We start from the raw sequence: 18,646 nt of genomic DNA on the forward strand, positions 1-18,646 counted from the left end.
GAAGGGAGCAGGTGACCAAAGCCCACAGGTAAGTCAAAAACATGGAGACTTGGGAGAAGGGTCGTAATTTGGGGGGGAGCATGGACTGTAATAGCAGGGATAAGGCGGGGCCAAGACAGAACTGCGGGGGAGGGGGGGAGAGAAATCAAATCCAGTATCTTAAAAGGTCTGTATACTAATGCAAGAAGTATGGGGAATAAGCAGGAAGAACTCTAAATGCTAGTAAATAAACATAACTATGTTGGAGAATACGCATGACAGGAATATTGGTATAGAAGGGTACAGCTTGCTCAGGAAGGACAGGAAGGGGAAAAAAGGGAGGAGGTGTTGCCTTATATATCAAAAATGTACACAATCGGACTGAGATTGAGACAGAAAGAAGAGACAAACTTGTTGAAATCTCTGGGTAAGAATAAAAGGGGCAAAAACAAGGGTGATGTCATGGCAGGGGTCTACTACAGATCACCTAACCAGGAAGAAGAGGTGAATGAGGCTTTTTTTTTTTTTTTTTTTTTTTTTTTTAACACTAGCAAAATCAGCCAAAGCACAGGACTTGGTGTTGATGGGGGACTTCAAGTACCCAGACATTTGTTGGGGAAAAAAAAAAAATCACACAGCAGGGGAAAGATTATCCAACAAGTTCTTGGAATGTATTGGAGACAAATTTTTATTTCAGCAGCTAGAGAAAGCTACTAGGGGAGAGGCGGTTCTAGATTTGATTTTGACAAATAGGGAGAAACTGGTTGAGAATTTGAAAGGGGAAAGGCAGCTTGGGTGAAACTAAAGCAATCATGAAATGGCAGAGTTCATTAATCAAAACCAATGGTAGGAGGGAGAACAGCAAAATAAAGACAGTGGATTTCAAGAGGCAGACATTAGCAAACTCAGGAAGTTGGTAGGTAAGATCCCATGGAAAGCAAGTCTAAGAGGAAAAACAACTGAAGAAAGACATTATTAAGGGCACAAGAGCAAACTATCCCACGGTGTAGGAAAGATAGGCAATATGGCAAGAGACCACCCTGGCATAACTAGGAGATCTTCAATGACCTAAAAATAATAATAATAAAAAGTCCTACAAAAAGTGGAAACGAGGTCAAATTACAAAGGATGAATATAAACAAATAACTCAAGTATGTAGGACAAAATTAGAAAGGCCAAGGCACAAAACGAGATCAAACTAGCTAGAGACATAAAGGGTAACAAGAAAACACTCTACAAATACATTAGAAACAAGAGGAAGACCAAGGACAGGGTAGGCCCATTACTCAATGATGGGGGAAAAACAAGAACAGAAAATGTGGAAATGGCAGAAGTGCTTAATGATTTTTGTTTCAGTTTTCACTAAGAAGGTTGGTGGTGATTGGATATCTAACTCAGTGAATGCCAGTGAAAATGAGGTAGGATCAGTGGCTAAGAGGGAAAAAAGTTACAAATTACTTAAACAAGTTAGATGTCTTCAAGTTGCCAGGCCCTGATGAAATGCATCCTAGAATACTCAAGGAGCTGACTGAGGAGATATCTGAGCTATTAGCAACTATCTTTGAAAAGTCAAAGACAGGAGAGATTCCGGAAGACTGGAAAAGGGCAAATATAGTGCCAATCTATAAAAAGGGAAATAAGGACAACCCGGGGAATTACAGACCAGTCAGCCTAACTTCTGTACCTGGAAAGATAATGTAGCAAATAATTAAGAAATCAATTTGCAAACACCTAGAAGATAATAAGGTGATAAGTAACAGTCAGCACAGATTTGTCAAGAACAAATTGTGTCAAACCAGCCTGATCGCTTTCTTTGACAGGGTAACAAGCCTTGTGGATGGGTGGAAGTGGTAGACGTGGCATATCTTGACTTTACTAAAGTTTTTGATACGGTCTTCCTAACTGTCAGGGTGGTTAAGCACTGGAATAAAATTGTCTAGAGAGATTGTGGAATATCCCTCATTGGAGATTTTTTAAGAGCAGGTGGGACAAACACCTTTCAGGGATGGTCTACATAATACTTAGTCCTGCCATGAGTGCAGGGGACTGGACTAGAGACCTCTTGAAGTCTCTTCCAGTCCTATGAGTCTATGATTCTACATATATACATTTGAAAGCGTTCACACTGTTTTTGTAAAAAGTAAAGTAATACTAAGACATACTTAAATTAAAATAATACATATTAGTTTTCATGTTTTTTTGTGAATTTGCTGTTTGTGAAATATCTCAGTTGGAGGATACAGGAAACTGAAATCTTCTTAATTATTGTACAACATGGTCAACAAGAATACAAATATACCCTATAGAGAAAATGTGTCTCACTTCTGAAGGAAAGAGTAACAGTCTTCAAGTCAATTCAATCAATGATTTCTACATGGAAGGGTTCTAATTATAACAGAGGTATTTTTTGTGTATATCCAACCTGGACTAAAGCTACCAATCCATACCTGCCCCTAAGCTTCAAAAGACAACAATTTCTGGTCAACACCAACCTGGCACATATTTAAGACAAGTGAAGACTCATTATATAACTGAAGAGAAAAATATGCTGATAAAGAAATATTACTCAACAGATTTGGATAGAAATTCGTTGAAGACATCTGTGTGAGATAAGGCGAGTGAATTGTATGAGCACATAAGAGTTTACTCATAGGACTGGAAGGGACCTTTAGAGGTCATCTAGCATTCATGGTCGGATTAAGTATTATCTAGACCATTCCTGACAGGTGTTTGTCTAACCTGCTGTGATAAATCAAAGGGGTGGGGGGAGCTTTTATGGACACCCAGCCAGCTAGCTATAAAGTCCCTCTTGGTGGCTGTTCTCTGCTTGCTTTATCTGTAAAAAGTTAACAAAATCCCCCCAGGTAAAGGAAATGGAGTGGGCACCTGACCAAAAGAGCCAATGAGAGGGCTAGAACTTCTTAAAATTGGGAAAAAACTTCCCTTTGTCTAGGTGTTGTGGTTCTCCGGAGAGCAGACACACAGAGCAGCAATGTTGTAAACAGCATTAAGCCAGGTATGATTATAGATTATCAATTCATACCTCGAACCTGCTTACCAGAAGCCTCAGATATGTAAGTAACTTAGGGAATGTCTAGAAAGACGCAAGTAGGGTTATTTCTTTTATTTCTTATCGGCTTATGGACTCCTCTGTGCTAAACTCAGATGCTTTTGTTTGCTTGTAACCTTCAAGCTGAACCCCCAAGAAAGCTATTTTGGGTGCTTGATTTTTGGAATTGCTCTCTTAAAATCTAGCAAAACCTTAAGTTCCAGATGTATTTTCTTTCTTATTGTTTTTAATAAAATTTAACTTTTTAAAGAACAGGATTGGATTTTTGGTGTCCTAAGAGATTTGTACATATTTTGTTTAACTAGCTTGTGGCAACAGCTAATTTCCTTTGTTTTCTTTCTAAGCTCTTCCCTGGAGCGGGAGTGAAAGGGCTTGAGGGTACCCCACAGGAAGGAATGTCCAAGTGCATCTTCCTGGGTTCCAAAAGGGGTTTTGCATTTGGGTGGTGGCAGCATTTATCAAGCCAAGGTCAGAGAGAAGCTGTAACCTTGGGAGTTTAATACAAGCCTGGAGTGGCAAGTATTAATTTTTAAAATCCTTGCGGGCCCCACCTTCTGCACTCGAAGTGCCAGAGTGGAGAATCAGTCTTGACAACTGGTCTTAAAAATCTCCAATGATGGAGATTCCACAACACCCCTAGGCAATTTATTCCAATGCTTAACCACCTGGACAGTTTGCTGCAATTTAAGCCCATTGCTTCTTGTCCTATACTCTCCAGTTAACAATTTTTCTCCCTCCTCCTTGTAACAACCTTTTACATACTTGAAAACTGTTACCATGTCCCCTCTCTGTCTTCTCTTTTCCAGACTAAACAAACCCAGTTTTTTCAATCTTCTCTCATAGGTCATATTTTCTAGACCTTTAATAATTTTTGTTGCTCTTCTCTGGACTTTCTCCAATTTGTCCACATCTTTTCTGAAATGTGGCGCCCAGAACTGGATGCAATACTCCAGTTGAGGTCTAATCAGTGCAGAGTAAATGGGAAGAATTACTTCTCGTGTCTTGCTTACAACACTCCTGCTAATACATCCCAGAATGATGTTTGCTTTTCTTGCAACAGTGTTACACTGTCGACGTTCATTTAGCTTGTGGTCCACTACGAGCCCCAGAACCCTTTCCTCAGTACTCCTTCCAAGGCAGTCATTTCCCATTTTTTGTGTGTACAACTGACTGTTCCTTCTTAAGTGGAGTGCTTTGCATTTATCCTTATTGAATTTCATCTTATTTACTTCAGACCATTTCTCCAGATCATTTTGAATTATAATCCTTATTCTCGAAAGCACTTGCAACCCCTCTCAGCTTGGTATCATCCACAAACTTTATAGGTGTACTCCCTATGCCATTATCTAAATCATTGATGAAAATACTGAATAGAACCAGACCCAGAACTGATCCCTGCGGGACCCCACTCATTATGTCCTTCCAGCATAACTGTGAACCACTGATAACTACTCTCTGGGAACGGTTTTCCAGCCAGTTTTGCACCCACCTTATAGTAGCTTCATCTAGTTTGCATTTCCTTAGTTTGTTTACGAGGTCATGTGAGACAGTATCAAAGCTTTACTAAAACCAAGATATACCACATCTACTGCTTCCCCCCATCCAAAAGGCTTGTTACCTTGTCAAAGAAAGCTATCAGGTTGGTTTGATACGATTTGTTCTTAAGTAACCATCAGCATGGATTTGTCATCACCTTATATTCTAGATGTTTGCAAATTGATTTCTTAATTATTTGCTCCATTATCTTTCTGTACCCAGAAAGATAACTGTGCAGTAACTGGTTCTTCAAGATATGTCCTTCTCCCTCCCTCAATGGGTGCTCCATATTAGCTGCCCTGGTGCCTCAAGCCCTTGATTGGAGATTTTCTGTTAGCAATGTCCATTCAGCCCATGCATGCGCTATATACTAGTTTGTGCCACACTTCCAGGGTATATAGGGCTATGTGGGTGAACCACCCTCAGTTCCTTCTTTATCTGAACATCCAACAAGAACAGTCCAAAGCAGAGGGGAAAGAGGGTGGGTAGTGCAGCACCCACAGGGTTAATCATCTTGAAGGACATGTAGAGTAACCTTTTCTTCTTCAAGTAAAATACCTATGGATGCTCCATTTCAGGTGACTCCAAAGCTGTATCCTCAGAGAGGGAGGGAGGCTTGAAATCAAGTCAAAGACTAAAGACAGTACAACAGAACCAAGTGTTGCATCAGATCTGATGGCCTGGACCAAGGTATAGTGTTTAGAAAAGGTATGCATCGAAGCCCATGTAGTAGGTCTGCATATCTCAGATACGGAAATGTTTTTGAGTAAAGCTGTGGAAGTTGCTTTTGATCTGTGATGCAGACAAAAATTTAGGTGATTTTTTGGTCCTATCCCGATAAAAGGCCAATGCCCAGCCTACATCTAATGTATGACGGTACATCTCCTGCTGAGATTTATGTGGTTTAGGAAAAAATGCTAGTAGATTGATTTCCATTTTAACTAGTCTATTAAACAGCACCTTAAGTATGAACTTTGGATAGGTCATAGGGAGATGCTGTCCTTGAGAAAGAAAAAAAAAGTGGGCCGTCCGCCATCAAAGCTCCAATTTCTCCAACCCTGCAGGCTGACGTGATAGCTTCTAGAAAGGATGTCTTCATAGATATGTGAAGCAAGGAGTAGGTCGACATAGATACCTTATGGAGCTTCCATTTTAACCTAAGTACCAGGCTGAGATCAAGTAAGTAGTATCCTTAACCTGAGGGTAAAGATTCCCCAGATCCTTAGTAAGTCTCAAGAACATAGGGTGATCAAAAATAGAAAACCCCTCTAATGGGGAATGAAATGCTGATATTGTGGCAAGATGAACCTTAATAGAGCTGATAAACCTGGCTGTTTTTAAATCCAGCAGATAATCCAAGACGGCTGAGAGCAGAGAAGATTCAGGGATATGGTGGTGATGGTGACAACTGTGGTTGAACCTTTTCCGTTTCTGAAAGTAATTCAAGTTGACTCCCTTCTAATGTTTAGTAATACTTGTTCTACTCCTGTCGAGCAGGTGGATTCTATTCCCGTGAACCATCTAGGAACCATGCTTGGAGATGGAGGACTCCTGCCTAATCTTGTTCCTCGCTCTTCGAATTAGTGGTGTTGGAGGGAATGTAGAACAGGCCCTTTATCCAAAGGAGAAATGCTTCTCCCAAAGATAGGCAAATCCATGCCTTCTTGAATAAGGGGCACTTCCTGTTGCTGGATGTGGTGAATAGATCACCTGTGGAAGCCCCACCTCTAGATAGCCCAGAAGGATTTGAGAGTTCAACTCCCGTGCATAGTGCTGAGAGAAGCACCTGCTTGGCATATCGTCTGTGACATTGTGGATTCCAGGAAGGTAAATGGTTGATATCTGAATCTGATGGGCTATACACCAGTTCCATAATATTACAACTTCAGTGAACAGGGAGGGGATCTTTATCTTCCATTTGTTGATCTAGAACATGCAAGCCATATTTTCCATCAAGATTCTGATGGATTTGCCTTTGACGAGGGGTAGGAACTAAAGGGAGGTGATGTTTGGTTGGGGAGTACATTGCCGCTAGCCACATTTGAAAGGGGCGCAGTCTGAGCTTCACATGGCGGATGACCCAAGTGCATGCTGCCATGTGACCCAATCATCTGAGACAGACCCGGGCTATGGTGAGTGGATATGCTGTGACACTGGCAATTAGATGAGACATTGCACTGAACGTGGCCTCTGGCAGAAATGCTCTGGCTCAGGTAGAATCGCATACTGCCCTGATAGTCCTGGTCCAATGGATAGAGTTTAACGTTGATTTTTGTTGGTTTCTCAGCAGGCCCAGAGCCCAACAAATGGCTTGCAGCACTTCAATGCTGTGTTAGACTTGGGCCTTGGAGCAGCCCTTGATGAGCCAGCCGTCAAGGTACAGGTAAACCTGGATACCCCTACACTTGAGGTAGGCCACCACCACCGACACGCATTTCGTAAATACTCTTGGTGTTGCTTCCAGGCCAAATGGGAATACCGCAAATTGGTAGTGGGTGGTCCCAACTATGAAACGTAGGAACCATCTGTGAGAGTGGAATATTGATATGTGAAAGTAAATTGAAGGCAGCATACCAGTCTCCTGGATACAGGGAAGGAATGATGGAGGCCAGGGAGACCATATGAAACTTTAACTTCTTGAGATACTTGTCCCTTAAATGCAGTGGGACTTCTTCGATGGCTCCCACCTGCAGAAGGCCTTGCACCTCCTGAAGGAGGAGATGCTCGTGAGAAGGGTCCCTGAAGAGGGACGGGGAGGGTGGGTGGGAGGGACAGAAATAAACTGGAGAGTATATCCCCCTGCTACTGTGCTGATTGGACCGGTGGGTCATGTTATAGGGGCCCAGGCAGGGAGGAAGGGGGACAGACGGCTGGAAAATGGGGAGCAGGATCCAGGACACAGGCTGTGTCACCCTCAAGCACACCCACAAAATGCTTGCTTACCACCCAGTTGGTTATGGGTGGAACTCAAATGAGCAGAGGATACCGGCTTTTAGGTTTTCAATTTGTTTTTCTTTGTTTAAGTCAACCAACTTTTGAGTACCTTATATGCATTGTGTTTTACAGGACAGGCAGTCATCAGTGCCAGCATCCCCTTACAGACCTGCCAGCAGGAACTATTTACCCTAAGCTTGATGCAAGTGAAATCATTCGGGTATCAATTGCAACACATCTGTTTTCTTGTAATAAGTTTTTCACCAAATCTATTTCACAAGAAGTTAGCTGCTGGTGGTTCTAAACTCAACTAAGAGTTCTGACACTGCAGTGTACATTTTAAAACATTCCACAAATACTTACCAATTCAAAAATTAGTAAATTATTTCAAAGAAGAATATTCCTACCTTCTCTGATAAGTACTGCTCATAAATTCCAACTGCAGCTGCTCTTAATAGGCCTTTGGTTTGATTAGTCTGATGTTTTCCATCTCTCTGCCGGCTTAGTAACACCTCCAGCTGTTGCTGTGCTGTAACCCTGTACCCTTCCACTGTCATCCAGAAGAAGAGATGTGCTTGGCCTCCAGTCTGCTGCATGTAATCTACAAAATCAATCATCATTATTGTAATTATACCTGTTAGGATAAAAACACATCTTAAGAACTCACGCATCCTGATGTAAAAAACGACTAGATCAGAAACATGAACTAAATTAGGAATAAGCTTCAGGATTTGATTATGGTTTTGGATAAGACTATAACATTGACACTCAGAGTCACTGTCAGAAACGCCTCTCAACACTCCCAATAGGATCCTCATAAGACTTCATCAAAAAGCAAAGTCTGGAGGAAAGTATAGAACTAGGACTGTGTTTTATATTAAAAAATGAGCACATCACAGCTTAATTGTAGCCACAGCCATATGAGATATAATAGGACTGTGCGCAGCATGGTAGAAGCCAAGAGGAAATTGAGCCTGGGGTAAAATTGGGTTCCTTCACAGAAGTCTAAACGTTAACTTTTATTTAATCCTTGCAATGTCAGGGCACAACAGAATACACTGACTGACACTATGTGAAACTTGTAAATAAACTTCACTCCTTTATCAATTTTGTGATTTACTGAAGATGCCAACAATCTAAAGACAAACATTCTTATTCTTGCATATGAATACATTTTAGAGATATTAAAACTAATATTTATACGTTTAAAAAGTATCTTTAAACAGAGGACATTTTTGGAGATTTCTACAAGTCCTGCAATCCTCCAAATTCTGACATAGTGGATACTACCATAAATAGTCTCAATAGGACTACTTAGAATATGAGGCAATGCAGAGGTGACTCGTGGGATGCATGTGGAGTCATGTCCCATCCCCCCAAAATTTAGCTGGTTGGGCCCCTTCCCTGTGTGGCAGCTCCATGGGGAAAGGCAGCAGCAAAACAGTTGGGAACTGCAGAGAGGTGCCACTACTTTAGCTCCACAGGGAGAGGCAGCAGAAGACACCTGGGAGTTGCAGGGAGGGGCCACTAAGGGTAAGAAGGGATGTGACTCAAACTGTTGAGGGGGCGGGAGAGAACCTTTAAATTGTGCCCCACCACTATCAGCAGGTACCAGTCATCTCAGAAGCAATGTGGTCATAATTTAAGAAACTTGTTCAATTTAAGAGATATTACCAGTGCCAGCAATATTCCTATTTCAAAGGGAAGGACTCTCCAGGCAGAGAATCTTTCAAAAGAAACTTAAGTGACACCACTGTAAACATTCACCGAATCAGTCTTGTGGTTAAATCTCTATATCTGAAAACTCTTTCAAGCTGACTTCAACATAAAGAATAATATCAGTTTAATCGTGGACTCATCATGGCAAAGATTAAGTTTCAATTCCCTCTGAAAAGGATCGTATATACTTATGGCACAAGACAAAAATGTATATTAGTTCATATACAAGTTCAAAGTTAGCAGTTTCTTACCCATAAAAAATTGTAGTGCAACATTGTCTACCAGAATGTTGTCCAGAGGGACTGTGCAAAGTTTTCCAAAGTTTGCTGCCAGTTTCACAGTATCTATTTCCTGTACAATTTAGGATACAACATTGATAAGTTAATATATTATTTTATATTTTTAAAATTACTACCAAAAAGTGTTTACATAATGTAAACAGATTTACTTTAACTATAGCAAACTGTTTGGTTTGGTTTAAAAAATGCTAGTTTACAGGATCAGTGCTATCGCCACAATTTTTTGTTTGTGCAACTACATAACAGTGTTTGTTTACAGCACAGATGATTCATGCCCTCTGGGGAATTGGATTCTACCCTTGCCCCTGTCACAGAATTCCTGTGGGCAAGTATTTTAAATCTAACTGTTCACAAGTGGTCACTAAGCGTGTAGATAAGAAAATGTTCATCACAACCTTCGGAAATATTTTCTAAAGAAATTATTAGAGCCATCTTAAAAATGATCTGACACCATCTCAAATTCTGCAGTCAATTCAGCAGCACTCCATGATATATAATATGATATAGCTCTGTCTGCATTGATATCAGACTTCCATTAGTTATTTTATTGATTGTATTACAGTAGTGTCAGGGGCCCCAGTCATGGACCAGAGCCCTACTTGTTAGGTAGTGTGTTGGTCAATAAGCACAACCCACGTCATCTTTATGCCCCATCCAAGCTTAAAGCTCAACTAACGGAGTCCCAAGAAACAGAACAAAGTCAGATTTGCTACAGTAAGAATGCCAGAAGTTTTTCAAATGTCACAAAAAGTAGAGGCTGGAGACTAGGCGGCAACTGGAGAGGCTGTTAGAACAGAGGAAGCAAGTCGGACGAATTTCTGACACACAAGAACTTCCAAGCAGTGCAAAATACCATTGGTACTTTCAAACAAGTGACTATCTGAATAACAAACTGTACTTCAAAAAAAGAACACTACCACCAATAAATAGGCAGAAACGTTATGAACTCTTACAGTTGAAAAACTGGGACTTGATCTAAGGGCCTCCAGACTGAGCTGCTTGCTGCATGAACTTCCTAATCAGAGGTAGGAATTCAACTGATGATGCAGAGAAGCTAAATTCCAGGAGGCTGAACTCATGTGTCAGAGAAACTGTTTTCTCTTAATTCTTAACTTCATTAGTCAGCTATGCAGCTTACTTCAGTTCTTTTCTAATTGGAAGAGTTTAAAACCAAGATCATTTAAAAATATATTCAAGATTTTGAAAGGTTTGAAAATAAATCTGAAATATGTAATAGTTAAATGTAGCATAATGGCTAAATATTTATAAATATAGCACTACATAACATTTTCTAACAGAAGCTTTGGTAGGTGAATTTTCCATATAAAATTAAAAGTATGAAGGTGCAACTTTAGCTACACCATTACTCAGTATACAGTTCACTATATTCAGTATATATTCACTAAACAGTATAAACTCAAGGGCTATAGTCATATTTTTCCCTTAATGAACGACAGAGATATTGTGACAATTTCTAGAAAGTCTTCAACAATTTCACATCATTTACAATTAAAACAAACATCAGAAAGAGTATTAATAGAAAAATAGTACTTACTTTTCCTGACTGCAACCTCTGTATTCTTGAATCACATACTTTAACAACATATAATAAGCTGTTTATTTGATTTTTTATAGTATTGATATCTGAAAACAAAACATTACAAGAACTAAGACTAAAGAGGACTGAAGTAGAAACAAACTAGTGATTAAACAATTGATTTGAAGTATATTATCAATTTAAACACACTTTTAAAAGATACATATCATTTTTTCTTGTTTTGTTCTTATGTAAGGAAACCTACCAGAATGGATAACACTGTCAATATTTACAGTGAAGTGGGGGGGGGTTCCCTCAATTTCATTTCTACTGGAAGAACTGAACTGCAGTAGTCTTTTTCCTTCCGTCCTCAATATAACTTTCAGTTATTTAAAAAGTTGAGAGTAATCCATCATCAACAGATGAAACACTACTGAAAGTCAGAACCAGCCAGGCAGGTTTCAACCAGGACATTTGACTTTTATTAAAATATTAATTTTGTTAGAACAAAACCTATCAAGACACATGATTACTGTTAGAAACTATGATAATGGCCACCACAGAAAGGGGAATACAGATGGAGGCAATCAGTCTTCGATCTTAAGCATCAAAGAAAACTCAGGTTTTAATCTTTCATATAACATTTTTAATAGCACTCATAATTAACACAATTTAGTAAGGTAAGAGTTCACATTTTAACACTCTTCCTGTAATTACCAAAAAAAATTAAAAAAAAATCTTACTGTTAGCTTTGCCTATTTTATTTCTTCATTAAACTAAAAATACTAACCATCTCCTGCTGTATCTAAGGATCGAAGATATTGCAGTTCTTCTCCAGCCTTATCTCTTACCGCTTCCAGCTCCCCTACATTGTCACTTAATTTAATAACATTCATGAAGGCCTCATAGTTACAATTGGAATCACGAATCTGAAATAGCCAGAAAATGAAACAACCCAAATTATGCAGAAGAGAAAAATCTATGCATAGTGTATGCTTCTTCATGGTGAACTGGAATCTGACAATTAAGGGAAAATTGTAATTTTAATATATACTGTATAGTGCCATCACTTTAAAAGCATCATAGTTCATGGCAGCCATGAAATTCAAACTGCTTTCTTAGGATTATGCCAACTATGGGAAAATAAATCCTTGTGGCAGTTTAAACCTCTAAACTTCTATTTGAACCTGTAGACTTTTTAAATTAAAAGCTATTTTTTTAAAGAAACTGTTTCAGAAGAAACAAAGACCAGATTGTGGGGGCCCACACTAATTGTGTGCCTGCCATGTTTAAAGCAACAGATTCTGTCATTTTGCTATCACATACAATTCAGAACACAAGTGTGGATCTGTGGTTCCTGGCATCAGGAATGATATAAAGACCATACACCATTTAAGGGTTTTCCCACATTCTATCAAGGAAAAAGGTCAGAACTTTAAGGAGTGGGGATGTGTACAATTGTTTATTAAGACGGGAATGGTCCCATGGACAACCAAGACATATTTCACCTCAGAAGACAAAAATTCTGAAAGTTTAAGACCTCACATTTAAAATCCCCTTCTTGGATATTACAGATCTAGAGGTCTCTCTACATGCTAAAACAAAAGGTCAGACACCGAGAACATGCAGTTCAGGGGAAGGGTGAGCCAAGGCACCTTTAAGCCACCATGTTAAAAAAGTCTGGTGACGTTTTCTTTGAAAAATCTCTCATTCCCCCTGCACTTGCTTTGGAGCAGGGACTTGAAATTCGCAGGAACAGACATTGTTTTAGGGATGTGCTCTGGGTTGTGTCTGTGAAAATCTGCCTAAATTTGACCAACTTACAAGTCTTGAAAAATGAAAGTTTGAGCACATTCAGTAGAGAGAACTTCGATTTCAGCAGCTAAATTTCCCAAAGGTTCGGTCTACTTTGCACATGCGCTCTAGCCTGAGGCTAAGCAGGGCTTTCCCTGCAATTGCAGCTCTGAGCTGCTGTGCCAAGTCCAGACATTTGAACTGAGTCCAGGGAGACTCTTTCCTGTGCTGTCAATGATCCCTCTGCTGGCCCCAGACTGTATGCAGAAGGAAGCTGCCTGATTAGAAAGTGGAGGGGACAAGAGTCAGACCTGCAGGAATAAGAGGGGAATGGACTGGGACAAGGAGTCAGAAGGGGCAGGGCAGAAAATGAGACTGGGAGTCTGGTTGGGCAAGGAGTCTGGGGACAAGGAACCAAGATATGTGGGGAACTGGCATTGGCTGGACAAGGAGGCTGGGATGGGGAGTTCGGTGGGATGATACAACGAGACACCTGAGGAGTGGAGACTGGGGTTGGCAAGGTGATGAAAGTGGCACTCACTGGGATAAGAAATGAAGAGAAGAGAGGAGAGTGGAAGAGTGAGGACTGGGGACAGGTTTGGGGGAAGCAAAAAGAGTTGAACTTGGAGGGAATGGGCAGAAAAGTCTGTGGCAATACTCCCCCTCCTGGAAAGGAATCTAAGATTCCTGAGTTTCACAACTCCTCTGCTGTGAGCAAACATCTCCAAAACCCATCCCCATCTAGTGCTGTTCCACATAGATGACAACTTACTACCACTACCAGTTACACCATGACCTCAAGTGGCTGACGATCTGAAAGATTAGTAGGTTCCAATGCTGCTGATTACTTCTGAGTATCAACATGACATGATGGAATTTCTGTTTGACTTTGCTTTTTTTAAATCCTATAGTTAAGTTAAGATTTTGTCACGGTTATTTTTAGTAAATGTCAGGGACAGGCTGCAGGCAAAAAACAAAAATTCACTGAAGCTGCAACCTGTCTGTGACTTTTATTAAAAATAATGGGGGGAGGAGTGCGCTGCAGAAGAAGCTGATGCCAAAGAAGTCATGGGTGTTCATTAAAGTCATGGAATCCATGACCTCCATGATTAAATCATATCCTTACCTATGACATTACATAATAAAACTATACTAAAAGATTATTAAGTTGCAAAGTCAAGCACTCATACGTTAGAAAATGACAGAATGAAGGTTCACTGTAAAACCTTAATTTGGCCCTCTTGTGTGTGTGCATTATGATAGTCTTCAACTGCATGATGAATTTTTTTTGGAAGGTGTATAGTGAATGAAACAATGGTGCCCAATCTTATTACACAGGAGGGCGACATAAACCTAAGCACAACCGTAGGAAACCTAAACAAAACTGCGTGGGCCAAACAGATTCTACATATTTTAATGAGATTTAAAGTCACCTAACCTAACATCAATCCTGGGAAGATAATGGAGTGGCTGGTACATTACTCGAACAACAATGAATTAAAGGAGGATAATATAATTAATGTTAATCAACATTAATAAGATATTAATTTATTTTAATAAGATTTAAAGTCACTTGTACTGATTTATATTTTAGGTTCAGCTTGTTTCATATGTAGATTACTGTACATAGAAACATTGTCTATTTACACACTTGTGTAAACTAGAATGATGTAAATATGACAAAATGCTAATGAATCAGCAGTTCATATAATGTGTTGAAGCAGGCCATGGGCCTTATGAAATGCTCTGGTGGGCGATGTACAGTCCGCGCACCATAAATTGAGCAACCTTAAAGTAGGGATGAAAGCAGACAATGGGCAGTCTAATACTTACTGCCTTTGAGAAATGGATTCAATCCCTGCCTCTGCCACAGAGTTCCTGTGTGATGCTGGGCAAGTCATTTAAAGAAACTTTGAACAGGTTGTTACTAACTGTAAGTCGTTTGTTTTTAGGGTGCCTGACTTGAGAGCCTGGGACCTGATTAGCAGAAATATTAAGTACTTACAGCCACAATTCAAGTAAATAGGAACTGTGATTTGAACATATAAAGTGCTACATCTTCTGAAGAATCAGGCTGTAGGTGTCTCAAACTGGGCCCCCAAAATTAGTGGATACTTTTGACTTGAGTGGATCAAAAAAATTTCAATGGAAGTTGATTACTTTGAAAAAAAATGCTGTTAGTTGAGATTGAAACATCTTGCAGGACTGAAAATTTTTGTCAAGAAAAAGGCAAAATGTTTGCAAATGACAGTGCTGTTCTTATTTTTTGTTTCAAATTATAATTTTATTTTATAGTCAAATATTAAATATAATATAGAAAGTCTATACAAAATGACAATACTGAAATCATGCATTTTGACACTAAACAAAACATTGATAGTTCCTAATTGCAATTTTTAATTTTCATTTTGCCAAAAATTTCAGATTTTTGTTCTGAATCAAAATGAGATGTCTTTCAAAGTGTCAGAATTCCCATGGGAACCAGAATTTCCATTCCAAGCTATTCTATTTTTGAGCATAATCTCTTTGTGCAGCTACTCCCCATCTATAAAATGGGGATAGTAATACCACCTAGTCTCACAAGGGTATTGTGAAAAGAAATTAATTAATATTTGTGATGCACTCGAATCCTATTGCAATGAGCACCACAGAAAAGTCCATGAGGAAATTAATAATTCTGACTTCAGCACAGGTTCCGAATAGCATGCAGTAAATAAAGCATAGAACCATGCATTGAACAGGGTGTTAAAAAAATATTAAAATAGCTACATAGGTGTGAATACCATCCATTCTTCACTGAGTTATGTGGGGTCCTGTAGAGAAATAATATGTGATCATGAAACTAAAAACTGTCATAATCCATATGAAAGCAACCTTAATACTGATATTTCTTAACTTTTCAGTGCTTGACTTTATGTAGTTTTGTGTGTGTGTGTGTGTGTGCGCGCGTGTGTAACATATGTGTAGCGTGGAAGACAAGCTAAGGAAGATTTTCATTTAAATCTGTCTTCATAGATGACACCTTACTAAGTGGAACTGAAACATCCATCATGAACTTCCATCATAATCCAGAGTAAAAACATTTTGAAGTCAATAAAATCCCATGGATGGGCTTTCTAACCTTATTAGAAAGTGGGCAGCACAACTTTGGTCTCAGAAATTGGAAATTCATCTTTTTAACCTGATTTGAATCTAAACAAAGCAAAATTTCTCAGAAAGCATGCCATCTAGTTATTTTTTGGAAATACTTATTTGGAAAGAGTCCGACTTCAGACAACTATAATATAGGCCTTTCTGCCTAACTTCAATCCTGGGCAAGATAATGGAGTGGCTGGTACATTACTCGATTAAGAAAGAATTAAAGGAGGCTAATATAATTAATGTCAATCAACATAGGTTTATGGAGCTCGTCAAACTAACTTGATTTTTATTAATGTGATTTTACATGTGATTGAAAAAGTTAATAGTGTTGACATACTTTGACTTTGTACCACGACATGTTGATAAACTAGAAAGATATAAAATTAACATGGTATACATTTTATGAATTAAAAGTTGGCTAACTGATAAGTCTCAAAATGTAATCATAAACAAGGAAATCACCACCACCGAGCAGGTGCGTTTTCAGTTGGGTCCCATAGGGATCAGTTCTTGGCCCTACGCTATTTAACATACTAATCTATTGCCAGGAAGAAAACAAAATCACTGAAAAAGTTTGCAGATAACACAAAAATTGGGGGAGTGCTAAATAATGAAGAGAACAGGTCACTAATGCAGAGCACTTTTGATTGCTTGTGTCCAGTTTACCAAGCAAACAATGTGTATTTTAATACAGCTAACTGTAAATGTATACATCTAGGAACAAAGAATAAAGGCCATATTTATAGGGTGGCAAACTATGTTTTGGGAAGCAGTGCCATTGAAGAAATTTGGTGTCATGGTAGATAAATAAACTGAGCATGAACTCTCCCAGTGTGATGCTGTGGCCAAAATACCTAATACAGTCCTGGGATGCATAAACAAGAGAATATTGAGTAGGAATGGACAGTATCCTTGATTTACATAGTAGCATGATGATATTTTCTGTCTTATTGTCTTTCCCTTTCCTAATGATTCCTAACATTCTGTTAGCTTTTTTGACTGCTGCTTCACACTAAGATGTTTTCACAGAACTATCCACAATGATGCCAAGATTTCTTTCTTGAGTGGTAACAGTTAATTTAGACCCCATCATTTTGCATGTATAGCTGGTACTATGTTTTCTAATATGCATTACTTTGCATTTATCAACATTGAATTTCATTTGACATTTTGTTGCCCAGTCACCCACGTTTTGTGAGATCCCTTAGTCAAAGCTGACTGTAAAGAGTTACAATCTTGTGTAATTTTGTATCATCTGCAGACTTGGCCTCCTCACTGTTTACCCCTTTTCCGCATTATTTATAAATATGTTGAACAGCACTGATCCCAGTACAGATCCTTAGGGGACCATGCTATTTATCTCTCTCCATTGTGAAAACTGACCATTTATTCCTATCATTTATTTTCTATCTTTTAACCAATTACTGATCCGTAAGAGGATCATAAGAGACATGGGGTGTGATGTAATATCATATCTTTGCTTAAGAGACTTTGATGAGGGACCTTGTCAAAGGTTTTATGAAAGTCCAAGTACATCTTATCAAGTGGATCACCCTTGTCCATGTTTGTTGATACCCTCAAAGAATTCTTTGATATTGGTGAGGCATTATTTCCCTTTACAAAAGGGACTCCTTTGTTGACTCTTCCCCCAATGTGTTGTTTTCATCTATGTATCTGATAATTCTGTTCTTTACTATAGTTTCAAGCAATTTCCTAGTACTTAAGTTAGTGTTACCAGCCTGTAATTGCCTAGATCGCCCCTCTAGCATTCTTAAAAAATCATCCTTACATTAGCTATCCTCAAGTCACCAGGTACAGAGGCTGATTTAAGCAATAGGTTAAATACCACAATTAGTAGTTCTGTAATTTCATATTTGAGTTACTTCTGGTCCTGGTGACTTATTACTGTTTAATTTATCAATTTGTTCCAAAACCAACTTGAAAGATGTATCAATCTGGGACAGTTCCTCATGTGTGTCACCAAAAAAGAATTGCTCAAGTGTGGAAATCTCCATCACACCTTCTGCAGTGAAGACTGATGCAAAGAATTAATTTAGCTTCTCCACAACGACCCTGTCTCCCCTGAGTGCTCCTTCAGCATCTCAATCGTACAGTGGCCCCACTGATTGTTTTGCAGGCTGACTGCTTCTAATGTACTTAAACTGCTATTAGTTTTTGTTTCATCTGTCATTCCTAAAGCCCTTAAGAAAACTACTTCAATTGGAGGCATGCTACGAGAAATGTTAATAATGTTACTGAATTCATCTTTATCATAGTATTATGATCTGTTACTGTTTTTATCTTCCACGAAGGCTAAAACAATTCCCAAAATTCTTACAAATATAGTTTTTGATTAACCAAAATCTGTTGCTCCATTAAAAATCTCTGTCTACTCTCATTCCATTAAAAATGATTGAGAACATTCAAGTTGCAGTTAAACACTTAAAAGTCAGGTGACAAAAAAGTATAAGGTTGCATATGCACTTTACCTCTGCCCTTTTGTGCATAAGTTAGGTGACCTCTCTACTGTGAGCCTTAGGAACTGTGCAGCTTTAACCTTACGGCAGGATGCATGTTAAATTATACATCAGCTCACAACTAAATGTTTCACTCTGTTGTGTGAAAGTGCAGACTTTC

At 39.0% G+C, this 18,646-nt stretch overlaps 1 protein-coding gene across 4 annotated transcripts in view; it reads right to left on the reverse strand.

The window, feature by feature from the left end:
• SNX13 (sorting nexin 13) overlaps positions 1–18,646 on the reverse strand; it is a 164,941-nt gene that overhangs the window by 60,571 nt on the left and 85,724 nt on the right. For all 4 annotated transcript variants that reach the window (XM_039523420.1, XM_039523421.1, XM_039523419.1 and 1 more), the window contains 4 exons: positions 11,865–12,003; positions 11,093–11,181; positions 9,490–9,589; positions 7,927–8,120 (listed from right to left, as the gene is read on the reverse strand). In XM_039523420.1, coding sequence (XP_039379354.1) covers positions 7,927–8,120; positions 9,490–9,589; positions 11,093–11,181; positions 11,865–12,003 — 522 coding nt within the window. The remainder of the gene's footprint in view (positions 1–7,926; positions 8,121–9,489; positions 9,590–11,092; positions 11,182–11,864; positions 12,004–18,646) is intronic.

The sequence above is a fragment of the Mauremys reevesii genome, linkage group 2, assembly GCF_016161935.1.
Source record: "Mauremys reevesii isolate NIE-2019 linkage group 2, ASM1616193v1, whole genome shotgun sequence".
Lineage (NCBI taxonomy): Eukaryota > Metazoa > Chordata > Testudines > Geoemydidae > Mauremys > Mauremys reevesii.